The 25200-nt window shown below is 32.0% G+C and overlaps 1 protein-coding gene across 1 annotated transcript in view; it reads left to right on the forward strand.

The window, feature by feature from the left end:
- LOC130442180 (zinc finger protein Gfi-1-like) overlaps positions 1-25200 on the forward strand; it is an 80862-nt gene that overhangs the window by 16741 nt on the left and 38921 nt on the right. Inside the window, exon 2 of the mRNA XM_056776293.1 lies at positions 5968-6117. Within this exon, the coding sequence (XP_056632271.1) occupies positions 5968-6117 (150 nt within the window). The remainder of the gene's footprint in view (positions 1-5967; positions 6118-25200) is intronic.

Below are 25200 nucleotides of genomic sequence, written 5' to 3' on the forward strand. Positions count from 1 at the left end.
AAAGGATATATACAGGGTGTGTGGAAAAAGATACTTTCAATGTCAAAAGGGGTATAAACAGAGCAAAAAAAGATACTATCGATGTCACAAAGGGTATATACAGGATGAAAGTTATTATTAATGTCAAATGGGGTATATACAGGGTGAAAAGATACCATTTATATCAAAAAGGTGTAAGTAATTTTATACTATCGCTGTCCCTTCGTTTTTTGGCTCTAGAAAATCGAAATATCATACGATTTCGATGAATTTTTTTCTAAATCTTCGTTTAAAAAATTATGGGAATAAAAAAAACGAGAAGTTATATTGGTTTCAGGGCTTTAAATGTTCATGAAAATGCACTAATTCATGTACAATTGTCGAAAACTTTTTTTCAAATAATCAAAAGAAGTTGGTGTATTTTTTTTTCATAATCTACACAAAAAAACGTACAAATTGAAACATTGAAACAAAACTTGTATATAAATGTTAATTTATCATGTTTTTAGAATTACTTTTTATTGAGTTATATGAACAAAACTATTCTTAAAATCATTTATTGTAATCAAGTGTACAAAATTAAAAGTTAACTTTGAAAAATTGGCCAAATGTGTACATTTCTTCTGAATTTTTAGCACAAACCTAAACAAAATTAACCTAACCTAACATAACCTAACCAATATATGTTTTCATTTTTTTGTTCCCATAATTTTTTTCGTAAATCTGCCGTAAATTTAAAAAAAAATCATCGGAATCGGATGATTTTTCGATTATCTAGAGACAAAACTACGAGGGGATCACGAAAGAATAAAATTACCAAAAAAAAAAATTCTAATGATGTCAAAAGGGGTATATACAGGGTGTATAGAAAAAAGATCTTGAAAGGCCATTATATACAGTATATACAGGGTCGAAAAATCGATGGAAAACAGACATATTGGCGTAGAAGTGACTCGTCGTCGTCGAGTAGATTGGCACATATTATAAAGGGTCGAAAAAACTATTCTGTGATTGCTCGTGGGGTGAGGCACATACTATACAAGGTCAAAAAAAAACTATTGATGTTACACGTGGTATATACAGGGCGAAACATCGATGTATCCAAATTTAGAGGAAAAAATATGGGATGGGATGTTATTAGGGGTATTTTTAGGGATTTTTATAACTTCAAGAATAAAGAATTTAAAAAAATTATGGTACTGAATGAAATTATTCAAAATTTATTATTTGTTTCATGATATTTTATTATTTTCAACGTTATTTATTCAATTTAATAATTAATAGAATATTTTGTAGGAGAATTGTGGGGTTTTTAGAGGTTTTTGATTGAGGTTTTAGGGAGATAGGGCAAGCAAGCAGCAACTTCCCCACCTGGCCAAGCTAATTCTACCGCGGCTATGTGACAGAATTTTATTTGCAGCCCTTCAGGGGCATTTTCATTCCATAAATTTAACATTTTCATTATTTCTACGAAACTCATAACCTAATTGTTTGAAGAAGTTCATTTGTTAGGTTCCACATGGTTTTGACTGTAGTACCTAATTGATTTTTTGGTATGTCTTTCTATAATTTCATTAATATTTTCATCGATATGTATTCGTGACATCGTGATAAAGTAAAAACGGCCCATGGAATCTGTTTTCAATATACAGGATGAATAATACCGATTGTTATTACTCATAGTAAGTATTGGAGGAATTTATTGTTGGTAACAGATTGGGCAATTCAACGTTTAATGACATCTACGAAAAATGGGTCTCACATTTGGAGGGTATTGCGTTTTATAACGGTAATAATTCTTATCAATTGCGTGATGTAATAAATAAAAAATAAACAATATGTATCTAACAAAAACGATATTCCTGATGGCGTCCTTCGCTTTATCGAAATCCCATAAGTCTCTTAGTTTCTTGGTTCGTCACTAGCTATTTCCATTAACGATTTATCAACAATTATTTATTGATGATAATACTAATGATCGACAAGAAATAATCCAGATAAATTTACGAAAGACGATTATTTACTGTTTGATCCTTTTGAATTCTTGTTAATAGATAAGCGGATGAAGTAAAAATATCAAAATCTGAATCTCGCCCAACTGAATCTGTTAGTTACAGTCTTCCAACGGTCTAAACGTTGGTAGACCGTTTGGAGGTGGTTTAAATTTGAGTTCAACTTGATGATACGAACCAAACTTTTTCAAATTGTTATAATTTTAACAATAATATAAAGGGTTCTTGTAGAATGATGTCACAATTTATATTTGATGAACTCGACAATGATGATGAAGAAATTATCAACATTGTCGAAGCGTCGAGAAAGCAAAAGTTATTAGTCCTAGATTGTCCCACTTATTTTTTTCACAAGGTTAACCAAAACCTCTACACTTTATTGTCAGATAAATTGCATTGCAAATTGTTTTTACTTGATTCAAACTAGAGTTTAAACCACAGTTCCAGCTCCAGTTTTATCTTAACCTATAAAATTGGCCTTTAAAGGATAATAAGTAGTTATTATATTAATTTAAGGCGACAATAGGAAATTATCAGCCAATGAGGTTGAGTAGAATAAGTTTTTGACAACATGGACTATAATTTATTACAGTTTTTTTAATTCTAATAACTGACAAATCTTTGTATCTTGAATCTTGTAAACTCTACAATGCAGTTGGAGGTTTGGATGTCTTGCAAGAATTGCTGTGTCAGTAATCGTTGCTATTTCTGTTTTCCTGGTGGTTGGCACATCAGAAATATGAATTAGATTAGAGTATATGTCTAATTGTACTTCCTTGTGGTATGCTTCGGTTAATTGGGTGTTTATCTTGACATTTGACAAGGAAATGTCTATCCTCCAAATATGATTTTAATCTTACGTGGAACATGGAAGTTTATTCTTGATCTGGTAAAATAAAATGGAGGAAAAAACTTTTGTTTTATGTTGGTTAAATGATATGGGGTTTCCAAAATAGTTGCAAGTTTCTAGAAAACAAAGTTATGACGAAGGAAAAATTCGTGAAAATCCATGAAAATTGGATTTTCGGGAAAGCCACATGTCCCAATGGAAAACTGATATGATTTTCAGAATCTCCGGTGTCGAATACATAATATCTGATCATTTTTTACATATTCTCACTATATATACATATATTTTTACAATATTTTGACACAAAACCGAAAAATTTTCAAAAAAAATTATTTTCACGTCAATACTATGCGAGTTATCGATGCCTTTATGGCATCAATTAATAAATAAAGCCTCCAAATTACTCAACAGTTCCATTGCAGTCCTTCAGTTTTTTGCTTACGCGAATTATACAGGGTGAAAGCTGTAACAAAATTTATTTTAAAAATAACAACTCTAAAATTCATAGTATCTACAGTTTTGAAAAGAAATCGTTGTAATATGAAAAAATCGTGAGAAAAAACAGAGGCACTATCACAGAAAAAATGTACCAATTTTTATTTGATTATACAAGGCGATTTATAAAGTTTTGAATTTGAGCTTGAAAAAATTCGTGAAAATCCATGAAAAGTGGATTTTCGGGAAAACCACATGTCCGATTCAAAAATTGATATAATTTTCATAATCTCCAGCGACGAATACCTTGTTTTTGATGATTTTTTACACACTCTCACTATATATACAAATATATTTTGAATATTTTAACACAAAACCGAAAAATTTTCAAAAAATTATTGTCATGCCTGTGTATAAAATTGGATAATTCCAATACTATGCGAGTTATCAAGGTCTTTATGGCATCAATCAATGAATAAAACCTACAAGTTTCCCAACAGTTTCATTGCAGTCCTTCAGTTTTTTGCTTACGCGAATTATACAGGGTGAAAGCTGTAACAAAATTTATTTTAAAAATAACAACTCTAAAATTCATAGTATCTACAGTTTTGAAAAGAAATCGTTGTAATATGAAAAAATCGTGAGAAAAAACAGAGGCATTATCACAGAAAAAATGTACCAATTTTTATTTGATTATACAAGGCGATTTATAAAGTTTTGAATTTGAGCTTGAAAAAATTCGTGAAAATCCATGAAAAGTGGATTTTCGGGAAAACCACATGTCCGATTCAAAAATTGATATAATTTTCATAATCTCCAGCGACGAATACCTTGTTTTTGATGATTTTTTACACACTCTCACTATATATACAAATATATTTTGAATATTTTTACACAAAACCGAAAAATTTTCAAAAAATTATTGTCATGCCTGTGTATAAAATTGGATAATTCCAATACTATGCGAGTTATCAAGGTCTTTATGGCATCAATCAATGAATAAAACCTACAACTTTCCCAACAGCTCCATTGCATTCCTCCAATTTTATGCATATGCCAATTATACAGGGTGAAAGCTGTAACAAAATTTATTTTAAAAATAACAACTCTAAAATTCACAGTATCTACAGTTTTGAAAAGAAATCGTTGTAATATGAAAAAATCGTGAGAAAAAACAGAGGCACTATCACAGAAAAAATGTACCAATTTTTATTTGATTATACAAGGCGATTTATAAAGTTTTGAATTTGAGCTTTTGAAATAAAATTTAACTTTCAGAGGGGAGAATGCTGAATGAAAATAGAGAAAAAAACTTTTGTTTTATGTTGGGGATGCAAAAAAAGTTGTCAGTTTTCAGAAAAAAAGTTATGACGAAGAAAAAATTCGTGAAAATCCATGAAAAGTGGATTTTCGGGAAAACCACATGTCCGATTCAAAAACTGATCTAATTTTCATAATCTCCAGCGACGAATACCTTGTTTTTGATAATTTTTTACACACTCTCACTATATATACAAATATATTTTGAATATTTTAACACAAAACCGAAAAATTTTCAAAAAATTATTGTCATGTCTGTGTATAAAACTGAATAAATCCAATACTATGCGAGATATCAAGGTCTTTATGGCATCAATCAATAAATAAAACCTCCAACTTACTCAACAGTTCCATTGCATTCCTTCAGTTTTATGCTTACGCGAATTATACAGGGTGAATGTTTCATGAATGAATTCATTTTTACAATTTTACAAGGCGATTTATAAAGCTTTGAATTTGAGCTTTTTAAACATTCTGAATAGTATATTTAAAACATAATTATAGCACAAAAATCAATTAATGGATCTTGGATGCCTCTAATAATTGTATATGTCAAAAATTATCGCTGTACAATCGTAGTAACTTTCTTCGCCCGACGTGACCACATTTTCCCAAATCTCACTTTTTTCAAAGACTAAAACCTTTGTTCTATAACCGCATAGTCTTTGATTGGTGCTGTATTCAATATTGAATAAGATATTTGCAGGGCCGGATTAAGATTTATAAGGCCCGGGGCTAAAATAATGACGGGGCCCCCTAAAGAAATTCGGAAACCCGGAAAAATAATATCAATACGTTAGATTTGTGGTGTCAACACATCGAAAAATACAAAATGATTTCCAAATGATGGGGCCCTCTTGGACCTGGGGCCCGAGGCTATAGCCCCCCAAAGCCCCTAGCTTAATCCGGCCCTGCATATTTGTCTAGAAATATTTATACTGAAAACAGATTCCTCGTGCTTTTAAATTAAATGTGGTTGGAGACAGTTTTTTTCCCGTTTCTATCTCTATTTTACACTCAATATTTTTCATAATTTCTTAAGCAACTATACTGAGTCACTGAATATTTCGTAGATTAGATTAATTTTTAATGTACAGGTAGCAAATTGAGAAATAAATGATAATAATAATAAGATTAAAGTTTTCTTTAGATAAATCTTGTGAACGGCATCATCTCCTTGAAAATTCTACTTGGGAAATAACAAATTAAGGCCTCAATTGGTTTCAGTTGTATGATTTGTTTCATTAAACTGAATAATAACGTGATTACAGGCGCCAGTTTACAATATAGAGACTTGATCAACAGATTTTATCATTTTATTTTTGTTTGTACAAAAAAAAGGAGTTCAAGTTGTTTCTATTTTTATTTCAGGTGTGGATAGAAATGTTTCACCTCTTCAATTCCCTTCACCAAGTGGTTTCGCTTCGTATTGTAGGAATATATGGGGTTCGCCCGTCATTTCAGCGGGATCTAGGTACCTATCGCCTTTTATCGAGGCCAATTTCAAAGAAAAATCTACTGGTAAGTAAATTGTGAAAAATAACAATATTTAAATCAATATATTTCCTTTAAAGTACTAATTTTAGCTAGCAAAGCGTTTATCACAACGTTGAAGCAAAGATTTCCATTTTCCGAAATGGCTTTCATTTTTTTCGTTAGTACTTATTTTGTTTGCAGTAGAACCATTTGTCGCGTGGCATTAAATCTGGTGCATAATGCGAATGTTAAACAAAAATGAAAGAATACAATAAATTATTGAAGGAAAAGTGCGACGTTTAAGTGTAAATTTGTGGAGAAATAGAATAACGTATCAAAGAAAGCATACATTTAGCAGCTTTGGTGGACTATCAAATTAGGAAAAAGCTATTAAGAGGAAGGAATAGCCTAAGCTCATAAAAACTAGACCACATTGCACATTAAATTCTACCTAACGCTGGAAAATACTAAAGAATAAAGAAGAGAGATAAGATTGAAATAATTGGAGTATTATTGACCCATGATTTAATATTCTTTAGAGAAAATGATGAGCCAATGACAGAAAAGGGAATAATGCCTCAAGGCTCACCAATTGAGATAGAGCAGCTAAAGACAGAAGGACGCAATAAAAGAGAAGTTTCTACCCATTGGAAGACTATTTGTTTGTCAATGGGGTCATTTAAAATATTTTTTGAATAATTACTCAACGATTAGAAGGAATAGGGGTAAACCACTCGCACTCTAGGTCTGGCTGCAGAGCTGAATTATTAAATTTGTGTATACTTAACCCATTTGTTTAGAATTAACGACTTATTTAATCATTTTCAATATTTATTTGAATAAATCTTCACAAAAATTAAATATATACAAAATGTTTTTTGGTTTTAAAGAGTAACATTCCATAGATAACCAAACTATTAATATAGTGAGTCATCCTCAGGAAAGTTCTCTTCTTTTTCCCTATGTGGAATATTTTTGAAGAACGATCTGTATTCCTCAGGAACCCATTGCAATAAGTTAATGAGGTCTCTGTACTTTTCATTGTCTTTGAGAAGCATCCTTCCCACAACGATTGGGTTCTTTTTAGAGCACGAAGCAATAAAATTAGCCCAGTCATTTGTAGTAAAAATAGTGTGGTTTCTAATTTACTACACTACAGTTATCTGTCCAGACTGTTAAGTTTTCTCAGGTGCATTTCCTTTCCCTCCTCGACCGGCTGTAGTATCATCTCAGATAATACACCAAGTTTTATCCACGGTGGCGTCATAAATTGTGCTATTTGATGTCCAAAGTTTTCCTGAATAAAAACTTTGGGAATTCTTCAAATCTGGAGTTTGAAGGCGCTTTCGGAGATCAGATATAACAACTCTAAAGACTTCAGTAGCACAAGCTTTCACCTTGTCTTCTCTATTTAGTACATACAGCTTCTTTTAGGTGATTTCCTTTTTGTAATTTGAGTTCATTAAGTTTTGCATCATTTTTTTAACTTTTAATTTGGCAGTCCAGGTCGTCACAAACATCGCAAGTATCATTATCTGGTGAGTGGAATGATAAGCTAAAGTCTTTTTGGAATAGACCCATTTCTTCTCTGGTTTGTGTTACTCTAGTGAAACATAATAAATCAATGATACTCAACCTTAGTTCTGTAAGTGAAGGAACTGGACTCGGTTCCTTTGTAACATTTGAAAGTGTATCTTCCTCACCATTATTATCATTTGAGTTGTTATCATTTTCTAGTAACGAAAGTCCAGCTATGGGCTTGCGTTTTACTGTGAACTTTAGAGCCACAACAACCTAAGTTGATGTACGTTCGTTTGGCTCAATCATAGGTGAGAACTTAGGTTCTTACAACCATTTCAAAATACAAAAGGGGATTTTTCAGAGGTCTCAAGTTGATATGGCTCAATGCAAAACCAAATTCTACATACAATGGTGTATTAATTTGAAAATTGTAATATATGGACTTAAATTCATCTTAAGTTCTGAGGTACCTACAGATATGAAACATGGCCTGGTAATCAAATAGTTGTTGAGTGGAAAACAGGAGGAACAACAAGAAAACACGGAAGACCCACAAGTTGAATGTGTGGAATAAATATGGAAAAAAGATTATTGAAACTTCGGACTGGAATCATAGAGACAGTTTAATATCAAGCATGGACATACTTAAAATGTTTTAAGGCCGATTTAGATGAATATGGCAAATCTTGGATCAAACTTGTTTCACTTAAAAATTACAATTAAAACGCCTTGCGCTGATTTGTATGGAAGCTCAATTAGTACAAATTCGATTAATTGCTTTTAAAAAGAGTGTCTGAAGTAACGTACTATCACCATAGATAAATTTTGGTATTTCATTAGTTTCTTCGACACTGTTTTTCAAGTTGAAACAGAACAATTTGAAACGTTCCAAACCACGAAATAATCTCGTTAAAATTGCTTTATTAGCACACTGATAAGCCCAAATTTGAGTATGAAATTGTTTGCTTTAACATATGGAAATTAATCCTCCATATTATATTTTTTATTACATACTTACGGTTAGAGGCGTTCGTTATCGTTAGCTCACACTTTTGAGGTTATTAAGTTAGGTTAGACTAGGTTAGTTAGGTTAGGTTGTATTAGGTTAGTTAATTCGAGCTTTGCCGAGATATTTTTGTTAATAAGAGTTGAAAAAATAGGTTTATGTGAAAAATATTCATGATCTTTTTTCTAGAGTTTTATTTTTTATGAGAAACTAAATATTTTCGTAGATATTTAGTAAAATGATTATAAATTTAAACGAAGCTGTGAGGCAAACAAAAATTTGCTTCAGGGTAATTTTCTCCAATCAGTGGCAAGCTTTGACAGAAATTCAGAATGTGTGGAATGTGTTGTCAATGTCAACTGTCAATGTGTTGAATTATTGCGATCGATTAATCGATTTTGATGTGGAATGTCATAAAAAATCGATTTGACGCAATCTCTACCAGATTATCAGATTCATTTGTCGTCGTACTAAAAAAACAATTGATTTGACAATCCGGGAATAAAAGTAAACCCACTTGCATGACAAATAAAGTCGCGATGTAGTGTCCGAGGCATGTCCCTATCATTTTCCTTTAATGATTAGGTAATAAATTCAGAACGTACATGATATATATATTTTTATTTGTTTACCGACGATAGCAATCACATTGGAGCACGAAAGTAGAACAAATAAACAAAGTGGAGTTTTTGTGTGCAATTGCAAGTCACACACACAACTGTCCGAAGACCTTAGATAACGCCGATAACGTGGAATCGATTTGTTTAAAATTCCTAGTACGGAAAATGATAATTTTATATTAGTCCCTGTGAGTTGTTTTAGTCCAGGAGCCGGTAACGTCGAAAACCCCGACATGAGCTTATTCTCAAACTTTGTACGGTTTTCATTTTCTGATTCTTCACTTTCTTCTTCATTTAATTGACCACTAAGAGTTTCTTCAACTTTTGAAGGTGCTGCTGCATATTCTCCTCTACAATTAATTGGTAAAGGCGTGAATTTCCTGTAGCAAATCAATTAAATTTAAACTTTAATTCGCATTTTTCAAGTTTTTCCTTCGTCTGAAGCGTAGCAGTCTTTTTTAAAGTTTGTTCTTTCGAGGAGAACGGAGAAAAAATATAAAAACTTCTTTCCAAAATAGAAAACGAAATATTTGAGACTTGAAAGTGAAGCAGCCTGCAAGGACAAATGCTTCTACCTTCTAAAATACCCAAAGACCTTACCTGAATTAAAGGAAAGTGATAGACTATACAGGGTGTTCCACGACGAGTTAAAACTATCTGTAGATGGCAAAATAATCATGAAAATCTCTACGTTTGGATTTTGGAATATGATCACCCTATATATTAATACATTTTTGAAATCTACGTAAAATTTTAGTATAGTTTTATCTGAAAATTTTTTTCGAAAAATGCGTACTTTTTGAGTTATTAATTTTTTTGTAAAAAATTTGACAGTTGCAGACTCTTATACATTATTTTTTTACGAGAATACCCTTAAAAATATGAAAATAGTTTCTATTTGGTTGCTTTCAGAAAGATTTGACGTATTTGAATCTATGTTGAACAATTTTTTATTTTATACAGGGTGTGTATGAAAAGTGTTCAAAGTTTAACTTCATAAATATCAAATGTCTCAATTTTTTTAAATAGAACCACCCGGTTTTTTCTATTTTAATGCATTCGTGGGAAAAAAATAAGACAAATTCATGTATAATTAATTCCCTATACCTAAACCGTTATTCAAATGCATTAATTTTATTTATTCGTTATCAAATTGAGAACGTGTCATTTTAACTATTTTCTTCGAAAGTATCAACAATTGACTAATGACAGTTAAATAACTGTCATTTATTACAAAGCCTACTAAAAGTATACAGAGAAAATTAAAACTTTTAAAAAAATATACAATAATACTTAATTCAAAACCTCAAATATCTCGGAAACGACTAAAAGTTGGAATAGGATTAATAAATACAATTTGATTTAATTTATTTTACACACTTTGACAAGATAAAGAAAAAAACTTTTTTATTTCTTAGAGCTTGAATCAACGGGTCAAAATAAAAATTAGACCACACATGCATCTCTAAAAATTTACAGAAAACGTTTAATATGGATAACGGTAAAGTTTAGGTATAGGAAATTATACATGAATTTGCCTTATTTTTTATCCCCGAATGCATCAAATGAGAAAAAACTGGGTGGTTATATTTGAAAAAACTGAGAAATTTGATATTTATGAAGTTAAACTTTGAACTTTTTATACACACCCCGTATAAAATAAAAAAAATTTAAATATAGATTCAAATACGTCTGATATTGCTAAAAGCAACCGAATAGAAACCATTTTGATATCTTCAAGGGTATTCTCGTAAAAAAATAATTTATCAGGTTCAAATTTTTTACAAAAAAGTTTAATAACTCAAAAAGTATGCATTTTTCGAGAAAACTTTTTAGACAAAAGTATACTAAAATTTTACGTAGATTTCAAAAATGTATTAATATATAGGGTGCTCTATTTAAAAAAACAAAGTTACAGTCGATTTCTGGTAGAACCGGAAGTCGTCCATCTATTTTTTATTAATATTTCTGTATAAATTAACAGATTAACATTTTTTCAATCGTGGAAAGTTGAAGATAACATTGATAAGCTGCTCAAAAAGGAGCATTTTCTAATAGTTATATTTTTGTAACTATAAAAAATTCGGGGCTTGATTCAATAACTTAACCATAGTTGTGAACAGTTTATCAGCTGTCTCGTATAAGTAGTTAAGTCACTATTCAAACAATTAATTAAATGGAGGGCTAATAGAAGGGTCACAGTCGCATCGGTTTTGCTCGGGCTACCGGTTCGGAAATGACGTAATTATTCTACTTGTGGGGTCTTCGATGGCCTACACGAGCCGCCTATTTAATATTTCCTTTTCTATTAGCAGGATTAGTCATTTTGATTTTAGATGAGAATGATAAACAAGCTGAATTGACTCGTTCGGCAAAATAATCATTTGAAATAGGGCCCACAGAAAATTAACGTGGGCACTACCAGGGTCGTTACTTAAGTTAATATGGCAACACCGATACGAATATGTCAAATCTGACATTACCATCATGAAGTTTGACATTTTTAATGTTGAACGTACCCAAAACGTGCTGTCATGTCATGTCATGTTGTCATTTCCGTGCGATGATTTTCTATGACTGTCGACTTGGATTAAATCGCTAGTTTTCCGAATTTTATCGCAGTCAATCGTCCAAAGAAAGGCGATTGGTGAAAAGAAAAATTGGAAAAACGCGGTGCTTCAAGAGACTCACGTTACGACCAGGACAAATCTAACAAAAGTTGTTCGAGCAATCAGTTCAGCATTTGCTTACCAGAAATTTTCAAAAGAATCAAGGAGACAGACAGTCAAATTATCATCCGCCGTGCAGTCCTTGTTTGACATCCATTGACTGACATTGACACATTGACACCTGAAGAAGTGGTTTATGCGTTCAAATCACATGTTTTGGAGGTTAGGTTACGTCCTGAATCGAAATGGACAATCGACAATTGGATGAAACGCATTTAAAAGTGTAGAATGTAGAATATTTTGAAATACAATAAAGTCATTTCCAATTATAAACGTTTCTTTTATTTTTCTATTTCAAAACTTAACCAGCAGCCCTCGTATACACAATTTTGGCGTTCATCTACCAAAATTTGAGAGGATATAAATACATTTAAGAGCAACTAGATGTTTGAAAAACTCTTCGAATGTTGAGGTTATTGATTAAATCCGATTTTGAAATCTAGAACAAAAAAATTTTGAACTATTTCTTAAATAGCCTTAACTGTCGGATAACAAATGAAGTAGACCGTAGAAAAATGGCAAAAGAACGAGAAATAATCAATGAAATAAAAACTAGGAAAGTTCGAAAGACATCCTGGTGCATTAGAACCTTCCCTCAACTTTCTCCCACAGAATCTACGATGTTTACTAATATTCGTCACGGATAGACACCATAAGACGAAGAAGAAGAACTGCGGAATACCAGATGTTCCTGGTAAAAATTATACGAAAACGCATCTATGTGGAATTGTAGAAAATGTTATTGAACCATCATTTCATATTTAATATTCCAAGAATGTTTGATCTCGACGTAATATCAACAATAATTTATGTTAGATTATATGTGATTTACAATCCGTAAAGTAATCAATCAAGCTGCCATCGATAACTGAAATCCCTGCATTATCGGCCCTTTTATGCGACCGCTATCTATTTAACGTCTGCACGGATAATCCTTAACCATACACTTAATGTATTACCGAGCTTCGTTTGGTTCATTATTGCTAATATTTAGTTCATAAAAGTTGATGAACGTTTCATATTATTTTATTATAATATAATGTAATTATGAAAGTTGATTTAACTGTAATTCAATACTATATAAATGCAGTCTCTATATTTAATATCAGTTTTATTAATAGGATTAATCAATTTTAAAGCGTGTAGATTTTTGGGTAAAAGTTATGTACCAAATGACATTCGAAGTTTGTCGTGGATTTCCGATAAAAAGTTTTTAACCAGCTGTTAGATTGTTATTAACTATTTTACATAATTTGCCGAATTGAATATTTCCATAGATAAAATTAATCATCGAAAAACTTGCGTAATATCAATATTATAGTATTTTTTATTAAACTTACTGGAACCCTTTGAAATTCACTCGATGATCTCAAATAATCATTTGAAGATTTTTATCTAGAATTATCATATATGGAGAATATTGACAAGTAATGACAGTTCTAACTCTTGTCAAGTTTAGTTTAAGTTGGTATCAATCGTCAAGAATTATGTTGGCCAAACTGCTCATGTAAACAAAATCAATAAAGTTAGTCTGTGTCCGTGTCAATCATTCTCGATGATCACAAATAATCATTTGAAGATTTTTATCTACAATTATCATATATGGAGAATATTGACAAGTAATGACAGTTCTAACTCTTGTCAAGTTTAGTTTAAGTTGGTATCAATCGTCAAGAATTATGTTGGCCAAACTGCTCATGTAAACAAAATCAATAAAGTCAGTCTGTGTCCGTGTCAATCATTCTCGATGATCACAAATAATCATTTGAAGATTTTTATCTAGAATTATCATGTAAGAAAAATATTGACAAGTAATGACAATTCTTACTCTTGTCGATAATATTTTATGAATATTCATTCAGAAATAACTACAAAATTATCTAAAAATCATTCTCCACCCCCTATATATATTAAAAAAAAGCGTGTAACTATTCGAAAGCTTAGGAAAGAGAAAATGACAACAAAGAGAAAAATATTGAAAAAACTAATTCGCAAATTTAGACAACTTTAATTAGGAGAAACTTCATGACTCAGTAATTAGTCAAATTCATCAAAATTTGTTGGTTGTCAACTATTTAACTCTGTTTCATAGCATACTTACCTTAGAAAATAAATTTTAATGTAAAAAAAAACACTAACTAAGCGTTTACGTGGTGGGAATGCGGCAAAATTAAACACCAAAGTGTACTAACTCTAATATATACCGAGATTTCGAATCCTTATATATTCATTGTCTGAAATTATGGTCTAAGTATAATACAAAAATTTGTGTAAAAGTATAACGATAATAAAAACTATTTACATCAATTAGTTATGAATCGGAATGTTATAAAACATTAGACTGATTTACTGGAACTGTTAAGTTTAAGTTGGTATCAATCGTCAAGAATTATGTTGGCCAAACTGCTCATGTAAACAAAATCAATAAAGTCAGTCTGTGTTCGTGTCAATCATTCTCGATAATCACAAATAATCATTTGAAGATTTTTATCTAGAATTATCATATATGGAGAATATTGACAAGTAATGACAGTTCTTACTCTTGTCAAGTTTAGTTTAAGTTGGTATCAATCGTCAAGAATTATGTTGGCCAAACTGCTCATGTCAACAAAATCAATAAAGTCAGTCTGTGTCCGTGTCAATCATTCTCGATGATCACAAATAATCATTTGAAGATTTTTATCTACAATTATCATATATGGAGAATATTGACAAGTAATGACAGTTCTTACTCTTGTCAAGTTTAGTTTAAGTTGGTATCAATCGTCAAGAATTATGTTGGCCAAACTGCTCATGTAAACAAAATCAATAAAGTCAGTCTGTGTCCGTGTCAATCATTCTCGATGATCACAAATAATCATTTGAAGATTTTTATCTACAATTATCATATATGGAGAATATTGACAAGTAATGACAGTTCTTACTCTTGTCAAGTTAAGTTTAAGTTGGTATCAATCGTCAAGAATTATGTTGGCCAAACTGCTCATGTAAACAAAATCAATAAAGTCAGTCTGTGTTCGTGTCAATCATTCTCGATAATCACAAATAATCATTTGAAGATTTTTATCTAGAATTATCATATATGGAGAATATTGACAAGTAATGACAGTTCTTACTCTTGTCAAGTTTAGTTTAAGTTGGTATCAATCGTCAAGAATTATGTTGGCCAAACTGCTCATGTCAACAAAATCAATAAAGTCAGTCTGTGTCCGTGTCAATCATTATCGATGATCACAAATAATCATTTGAAGATTTTTATCTAGAATTATCATATAAGGAGAATATTGACAAGTAATGACAGTTCTTACTCTTGTCAAGTTAAGTTTAAGTTGGTATCAATCGTCAAGAATTATGTTGGCCAAACTGCTCATGTAAACAAAATCAATAAAGTCAGTCTGTGTTCGTGTCAATCATTCTCGATGATCACAAATAATCATTTGAAGATTTTTATCTACAATTATCATATATGGAGAATATTGACAAGTAATGACAGTTCTTACTCTTGTCAAGTTAAGTTTAAGTTGGTATCAATCGTCAAGAATTATGTTGGCCAAACTGCTCATGTAAACAAAATCAATAAAGTCAGTCTGTGTTCGTGTCAATCATTCTCGATAATCACAAATAATCATTTGAAGATTTTTATCTAGAATTATCATATATGGAGAATATTGACAAGTAATGACAGTTCTTACTCTTGTCAAGTTTAGTTTAAGTTGGTATCAATCGTCAAGAATTATGTTGGCCAAACTGCTCATGTCAACAAAATCAATAAAGTCAGTCTGTGTCCGTGTCAATCATTCTCGATGATCACAAATAATCATTTGAAGATTTTTATCTACAATTATCATATATGGAGAATATTGACAAGTAATGACAGTTCTTACTCTTGTCAAGTTAAGTTTAAGTTGGTATCAATCGTCAAGAACTATGTTGGCCAAACTGCTCATGTAAACAAAATCAATAAAGTCAGTCTGTGTCCGTGTCAATCATTATCGATGATCACAAATAATCATTTGAAGATTTTTATCTAGAATTATCATATAAGGAGAATATTGACAAGTAATGACAGTTCTTACTCTTGTCAAGTTAAGTTTAAGTTGGTATCAATCGTCAAGAATTATGTTGGCCAAACTGCTCATGTAAACAAAATCAATAAAGTCAGTCTGTGTTCGTGTCAATCATTCTCGATGATCACAAATAATCATTTGAAGATTTTTATCTACAATTATCATATATGGAGAATATTGACAAGTAATGACAGTTCTTACTCTTGTCAAGTTAAGTTTAAGTTGGTATCAATCGTCAAGAATTATGTTGGCCAAACTGCTCATGTAAACAAAATCAATAAAGTCAGTCTGTGTTCGTGTCAATCATTCTCGATAATCACAAATAATCATTTGAAGATTTTTATCTAGAATTATCATATAAGGAGAATATTGACAAGTAATGACAGTTCTTACTCTTGTCAAGTTAAGTTTAAGTTGGTATCAATCGTCAAGAACTACGTTGGCCAAACTGCTCATGTAAACAAAATCAATAAAGTCAGTCTGTGTCCGTGTCAATCATTATCGATGATCACAAATAATCATTTGAAGATTTTTATCTAGAATTATCATATAATAGAGAATATTGACAAGTAATGACAGTTCTTATTCTTGTCAATAATATTCTATGAATATTCACTCAGATATTTCTTGCTACAAAATGTGGTAATTATTTAAAAATCATTCTCCGCCCCCTATCGAGTTGTGGGGAGTAATAATTTGATCACTCCAATTCGTTTAATTATATTTCCGACGTATCCACCAATAAAAAGAGAATTTTTGAATAGGTTTGATTAAATTTAATGATTAATTTTTCATTTTGAAGAGCCAGCGAGAGACTGCTATCAGATTAATTCGCAATCAGACCCGCTTAATATGTTGACAACGCAAAAACAATCGCGAAAAATCTGAAAAACAGCAGGTGTAAGTTCGATCAAAGTTTCAATCATCGAGTATGTTCAGTTGTATACGGTGTAAATAGACAGAGGCGGGTACGAACAATCTCAAAGGGATATAAATAGAAAATAAATATGGAAATGCTTCCCTTAGTTTTACCTTATTACGAACAAACCACATTCCTAAAACCAAAATTAGATATTTTGACATGTTTACTGCCACGTTTGACACTATATATACCATACATCAGAGGTTCCCAAAGTGTTTGAACAAAATAAATAGGAAAATACCCATGTAGGAGCCTCCAGACTTGAACGACGGGGCTTAGCTTGAGCCAACTCGGTCTTGGCAAACCATTGATGGCCTAAGCATGCTTGAAGTCTGGGTAATTTAGCCATGGCCATTCCATAGTCAGCCAGACTTAGTAGAGCTCTGAATAACTATATATATTCAATTATTTAACTAACTAGGCCTAGTTCAGGCTGCAAACCAAGCGAGGGACATTGTTATCATCCCAGAGTCCCACCAAGTCTGGGTCAATAACAGCTTCCAATCTAGAGCCAGAGTTGGACATACCTGGCCCAAGTCTAGGCCTATACTGGACCCAATAGTTACTTTTTAGAAGCTGACAAACAATAATGAAACAAATTTTGCTTCAACTACTGCTAATCATGCACTAGAGCGTCTTACTAAAGTTAAAAACTTTAGAATGAGTTGATGATATTATAGAAAGAAGTACTAGATGAACTGGGAGTTAGTTCATTGAGGAATTAGAGTTCGAGCAGTTCGAGATCTTTCAGAAAATGATCCCGAACTGCGCTTATTTATTTGTAACTTTGTTAAAACGACAAAGATTAATCTAAGCTTTTATTTCGTAGACTGTATGTACTTTTTCTTGTATATTGGTACCATTATTGCCGTTTTCCACGTTTCTGGCATTATCTCTTGACCCTATATAATACTTATCAAATGATAGATAGTGCAGTTCCACCGAATTTGCTTGTTTATCATTCTATTTCGTCTTCTCCTGATTCTGTTTCGTCTTCTTCTGAAGATGTACCGTTCTTTTGCATTCGGGACATTTTTTGTATTTCCTCCTTCGATAGTGGCAATATATTGGGCTGTAACATCCTCCCATTTCCTTCAAAAATTAATTTTTACAAATTATCCGGCCAAATTTGTCAAATAATTTACCTCTTCCACTTCAGAGAGATATTGAGTGTCGTTTTTGAACTATGCAATGATTGTTCTCTTACTCTACTTACTTCGAAGTGACAGAGCAAACAACTAAAGCCTTAAGAATGGCAGCATGTTTAAATAAAACCGTTTGGCGAAATGAACATATCGGAATAGAGGCCAAATCGATATATAGGCCATGGTAAGACCCATAATGACCTACACTGCAGAGACACGGCAAAAACCAAAAGAATAATGGAATGAGCAGAGATGAAAGTGCTACGCAAGAAACAGGGAAAGAACTGGGAACAGCAGAAGAAAGAAAGAATGGAATGAGACATAAGTCGTATGGATAACAACATACTGGTCAAAGATAACGCTCGATAAATCCTAGAAGTACCGGCCAAAAAGTGAAGCGACAACCTTGAAGCAGGATAGGAGTTAAGGATGTCGAAGGCGACTACGCCTAATACACGGAAGAAGAAGAAGAAGAAGAAGAAGAAGAAGAAGAAGCAATGATTGTTAACACTCACGACACCGTTGTTGAATAGACTGCTTATATTTTGACATCTGTTTGTCCAGTGTTGTACTTTTGGCTGGATTATCTCTTACCATTGATGATTGATCATTTCCATTGATGCTACGTCTGGTTTCTTGTTTTAATGATAAAAATGTATCACCCACTCGATCAAGAAGCTTCCTATGCACCCTCGAGCTACTTGCTTTCATTGCCTTGACTGCGAATTGGTTATCACGTCCACCAGATTTAACCTCATCTGATTTTTTACATAATACCATCTCAAGTTTGTAGTCGACAAGTTTTACCAGTTAAAGAGGCATTCATAATGCGATTAATAACCCATTGGGGTGAGTTTATTCAAACTTGAGACACCTTAAACTCCTTTTTACGATCAGCCTCTGTTCGGAACACGAGTAATTCTTATCCATAACAACAGCTGTCGCCGTAGAGGTCATGAAATATTCAAAAGTTACCCCCTCGTACATAATACACTTCATTCTTTTTGTCGGATAAATGAATGAAGCTCTATTTACAAAGGCAACAGTGTAGGGGCGAGAAGCAACAGTATAAGGGTGACCAGCCCCTCAAAAATTAGCCTCTGTTAAACTATTCGGTCGTCGGCTAATGGTTCGTGAAACTATCAAAAGAATATATTATTAACTGTTTCTCTCCGGGGAAATGTTCGGAAACTGTATAATACGTTCAAATTGATTTATTTTTTTTTTTTGGGCCACCCTAATTAATTATTCTGAAAATCTATAGAAATTTCGTTGAATAAAGAGAGGTGACTTCATCTTAAACAAGTTTGTGTACGCTCTTGTATATCTTTCATCGAATCTAACTCTCATTGTTTTTTTTTTATTTCTGTTTCTTGACATTTTCCGGAAACAATTTCTGTCAGCATGTTATTCGCTCGCATGCATTGAAGAAGTGAAAACATTTTTCTTGTATACAAATTGCGGATGGAACTATTAGGGGTTTTGTGGGTTCTGTCAAGTGTTTACATAATATTTCAATGTTTGGTTGTCTCCCATGTGACACAGGGGTTGTTTCGTGACATTTTTAAATCAAGGGTAGAAGAATGATGTTCGAATTTATAGGTATGGAAGGTAAAGTAATGAAAATTTTTCATCTACTCAGTTAAATTCTGTAGAAATAAACAAAATAGATTTGAATTATTAAAAATAAATTATTCTTAGGGGTAGTTTTTGTTCTAAAATTAGAAAGATTTGTCGATGCAAAAAAATAATTGAACAAAAAACGCGCAATGATTGTGGCTGTTCAGTTCCGGGGATGAACAAGGAGCGAATATAGGGGGTGATAATTGAGGGGGTCGGATTGCATTTAGGCCCTTGGGGACGCAAACAATTAACTCTTCACAAAACACGACCCGGTTCATTGCGCCATTAGTCACACGCTGAATACAGGTTCACACACACACACAAAATGATACACTTGATTTCGTAATCGCCGAGAGTCATTTGCAACAATCGTTTTATTAATAATTTATTTACTTTATCAATTAATTTTTTGATAACGCCTTCGTTAGTAATGCTAATTATAATTTCACAAAGTCACTTAAAACAACATTACAACAATTTCTTATTTCTTAGACCTTTGAAATGTTTATGTTTCTAAATCTCCTTGATTTTAGGTCTTTTCTATTCCGAAATAAGTTTTTTTTTGATAATTTTCAACAGATTGATGAAAAATTGACGTTTCGACTTTTCTTCGAGTCTTGTTTTCAAAAGATTGATGAAAAATTGACGTTTCGACTTTTCTTCGAGTCTTGTTTTCAACAGATTGATGAAAAATTGACGTTTCGACTTTTCTTCGAGTCTTGTTTTCAACAGATTGATGAAAAATTGACGTTTCGACTTTTCTTCGAGTCTTGTTTTCAAAAGATTGATGAAAAATTGACGTTTCGACTTTTCTTCGAGTCTTGTTTTCAAAAGATTGATGAAAAATTGACGTTTCGACTTTTCTTCGAGTCTTGTTTTCAAAAGATTGATGAAAAATTGATGTTTCGACTTTTCTTCGAGTCTTGTTTTCAAAAGATTGATGAAAAATTGACGTTTCGACTTTTCTTCGAGTCTTGTTTTCAAAAGATTGATGAAAAATTGACGTTTCGACTTTTCTTCGAGTCTTGTTTTCAAAAGATTGATGAAAAATTGACGTTTCGACTTTTCTTCGAGTCTTGTTTTCAAAAGATTGATGAAAAATTGACGTTTCGACTTTTCTTCAAGTCTTGTTTTGAAAAGATTGATGAAAAATTGACGTTTCGACTTTTCTTCGAGTCTTGTTTTGAAAAGATTGATGAAAAATTGACGTTTCGACTTTTCTTCGAGTCTTGTTTTCAACAGATTGATGAAAAATTGACGTTTCGACTTTTCTTCGAGTCTTGTTTTCAAAAGATTGATGAAAAATTGACGTTTCGACTTTTCTTCGAGTCTTTTTCAAAAGATTGATGAAAAATTGACGTTTCGACTTTTCTTCAAGTCTTGTTTTCAAAAGATTGATGAAAAATTGACGTTTCGACTTTTCTTCAAGTCTTGTTTTGAAAAGATTGATGAAAAATTGACGTTTCGACTTTTCTTCGAGTCTTGTTTTCAAAAGATTGATGAAAAATTGATGTTTCGACTTTTCTTCGAGTCTTGTTTTCAAAAGATTGATGAAAAATTGATGTTTCGACTTTTCTTCGAGTCTTGTTTTCAAAAGATTGATGAAAAATTGACGTTTCGACTTTTCTTCGAGTCTTGTTTTCAAAAGATTGATGAAAAATTGACGTTTCGACTTTTCTTCGAGTCTTGTTTTCAACAGATTGATGAAAAATTGACGTTTCGACTTTTCTTCGAGTCTTGTTTTCAAAAGATTGATGAAAAATTGACGTTTCGACTTTTCTTCGAGTCTTGTTTTCAACAGATTGATGAAAAATTGACGTTTCGACTTTTCTTCGAGTCTTGTTTTCAACAGATTGATGAAAAATTGACGTTTCGACTTTTCTTCGAGTCTTGTTTTCAAAAGATTGATGAAAAATTGACGTTTCGACTTTTCTTCGAGTCTTGTTTTCAAAAGATTGATGAAAAATTGACGTTTCGACTTTTCTTCAAGTCTTGTTTTGAAAAGATTGATGAAAAATTGACGTTTCGACTTTACTTCAAGTCTTGTTTTCAAAAGATTGATGAAAAATTGACGTTTCGACTTTTCTTCGAGTCTTGTTTTCAAAAGATTGATGAAAAATTGACGTTTCGACTTTTCTTCGAGTCTTGTTTTCAAAAGATTGATGAAAAATTGACGTTTCGACTTTTCTTCGAGTCTTGTTTTCAAAAGATTGATGAAAAATTGACGTTTCGACTTTTCTTCGAGTCTTGTTTTCAAAAGATTGATGAAAAATTGACGTTTCGACTTTTCTTCGAGTCTTGTTTTCAAAAGATTGATGAAAAATTGACGTTTCGACTTTTCTTCGAGTCTTGTTTTCAAAAAATTGATGAAAAATTGACGTTTCGACTTTTCTTCGAGTCTTGTTTTCAAAAGATTGATGAAAAATTGACGTTTCGACTTTTCTTCGAGTCTTGTTTTCAAAAGATTGATGAAAAATTGACGTTTCGACTTTTCTTCGAGTCTTGTTTTGAAAAGATTGATGAAAAATTGACGTTTCGACTTTACTTCAAGTCTTGTTTTGAAAAGATTGATGAAAAATTGACGTTTCGACTTTTCTTCAAGTCTTGTTTTGAAAAGATTGATGAAAAATTGACGTTTCGACTTTACTTCAAGTCTTGTTTTTAAAAAGATTGATGAAAAATTGACGTTTCGACTTTACTTCAAGTCTTGTTTTTAAAAAGATTGATGAAAAATTGACGTTTCGACTTTTCTTCAAGTCCTGTTTTGAAAAGATTGATGAAAAATTGACGTTTCGACTTTTCTTCAAGTCTTGTTTTGAAAAGATTGATGAAAAATTGACGTTTCGACTTTACTTCAAGTCTTGATGAAACTATTTTGAAACAGAAGCGACCTAAAATCAAGAAGATTTAGAAAAATAAAAACATATCGCGGATAATAACTTCAACTTGGTGTTTATGCGCGAGATTGAAGATTAAATTTGATGGTCACTTCTTTTATTGACTTATGATTATATCTCCTGTAGCTTGTAGATTCATTATAGTCTATTTGTATGAATGAGAGAGTAATAAAATGATGAAGCATTCGTACTCCATAGGCGAATCAATTTGTTTAGTAGACAGGCCAACAATTTAGTTGCTGCTTATAGCTTTTTATGTGTTTAGCATACTTCCCAGTATGAGTAGAGTTATTTATTAAAAATACAAATAAGGATCGGGATCAGAAGATGAACTAATATCCATAATGAGTGGGTCGATTATTTCATCAGTAATATTGTCCAACTTTCCACATTTTCCCGTCGTCTTTTATCCTATAATTAACTACTTTTCCCTAGGATTCAAATTATTTACAAAATACAAAACAAACGTTTCATTCAATTCCATTTTTTTTTCTTGGAACTTAAGAGTGTCCTTACCAATTCAATCAGGTTTAGTCCGCAATGATATGGTGGAGATTTAACCAACGTAAACCCAAGATTTTCTAAAATTCCACCACATTTTTCGAATTGATCTTTATGAAGGGAAACCCTCGATGTACTTAATATTCTTCGAATTTAGCCAAATTTTTGGAAACTAATCTACTGTATTATGTGGTTTCTATATTTCTCGTTGATATTATTAGTCGAATTTTTCAAGGACTATTCCGGTAGGCATGACTAGAAGAAAAATGGGGGGGCACATCATTTTTCCCATGTTTTGAGACCTCCTGAACACGATTATGATGGTTTTTCGAATGTCGATATATATATATATATATATATATATATATATATATATATATATATATATCTGTTTAAGCTACAATTCTTAGCAAATGCTATGGGTCCGATTTGGTTCAAAATTAGCATACGTGGCTTTTTTGGCGGCGGATTGATGTTATTAGAATTTGGATGAAAACAAATGAATATTTCGAGGGGTCGCAGAGCAAAAAAAGTGGTTTTTGACCTTTGCTCACCTCTGCAGGTCAAACGAAAAGCGACTGAAAAATGAAATTTCACATGTAGGTTCAATTAGTTGCGAGATGATTTCCTGTCTAAGGTCGAAACTTTCCATCTCCACCCCTCTCCATTTTATGGTCATTTTTGTTATATTTTCTTATTTTTTGGCCAGAAAAAGTTTAACTAGAGGGTTTGAACTTCGCAGGCAAGTAGGGGTGATGTTGAAGAATTGTCTTTCTCAAGTTCAAAGTTTTTTTCTTCAGTTCTTCTAGCACAAAACGCCCGAAATCATTTTGATCTTTGTAATGGTTGAATTAAACCGCCTCCTATTTAATGAATAATACGAGTATGATCGTGGGTGATTTTTTTTACTTCCCATTTTCGAAATTTCTTGTCATTATGACAATTTTTTCTTTGTTGTCAATTGGAATTGAACAAGAGGGTTCGAGACCATCGAGTCTATTGAAATTATGAATTTTCTTTATAAAGAAATAAGATTGCGAATTGATATCATTTCCAAGAAATTCATTTTATGGAAAGATTTGTTTGTGTATTAGTTACATTCTTCATTCGACGAAAAATTCGACTTTCGTGATGGAGCTCTGCCGCTCACGGCTTTTTTTTATTTATTGTGTTTATCTATAAACTTCTATTCCAGTTTTTTCTAAATTTCCAACCCCCTATGTACCATTCAATGGTTTTGTTTTTTCCTCTAGTACCGCTTCTTTTTTATTACCAGTTTCTGTATAGAAGTTTTTCAAAAAGAAAAATGGTAGAGACCCCACAACGCTTTTCGATAGTATTAATATTTCGTAAATAGCCTTTCTGAAATGCTTTTTCCAGCTAAAAGTTGTTTGTTTGGAAATTTTCCATAGCGAGCTTCGACTCAGTTCAGCGTAATCTTTTTTTTTTACAAGCTGTTTGAAACATTGGGTTGTGTATAGGTTATGGTTGTAAAAGCTTAATAAAAGCTCGAAAACTTGAATTAGCTCAGGTTAAATTTATGAAAACTTCTATATCTACATTATTGTGTAATAATATTTGAAATGACTGTTCTCTATTCCTAAAAAAACGAGGTAAAGACACCAGGTTTGAAACAATTATGAAAATCCACCAATTGGTATGAAAAGGCCTTTTCATTGGACAAAGACGAGTTAAGGAAAGTTGCTGATACGCATACTGGACTCTGTCCAATGAACTACCACCTGAGGAATATCGGAGAAACTCCCGACAGCTCTTGTCGCTTCAGGAAGGAACCAAAGGATGTCCCCCAACACATCCTTTCTAAGTGCATACATAAACAACGACTACGGCAACAAATTCTTCAATTTCTACGATTGTGTTTTCCATAATATTATCTGCATCGTTTGGATTTTACGAGCTGTTTGAAACATTGCACACTGTACCTTGCAACTAAACTGTATTATTAAGAATACACAACTTGGACTTCCTCTCTAATTTCTATTTTTTATTAGCAAATGGGTACTTATATATCTTTTTTTCTGGGTTCTTTACAGCTTATGGTTGTAAAAGATCAATAAAAGCTCGAAAACTTGTATT

This window comes from Diorhabda sublineata, chromosome 3 (assembly GCF_026230105.1).
Source record: "Diorhabda sublineata isolate icDioSubl1.1 chromosome 3, icDioSubl1.1, whole genome shotgun sequence".
Classification (NCBI taxonomy): domain Eukaryota; kingdom Metazoa; phylum Arthropoda; class Insecta; order Coleoptera; family Chrysomelidae; genus Diorhabda; species Diorhabda sublineata.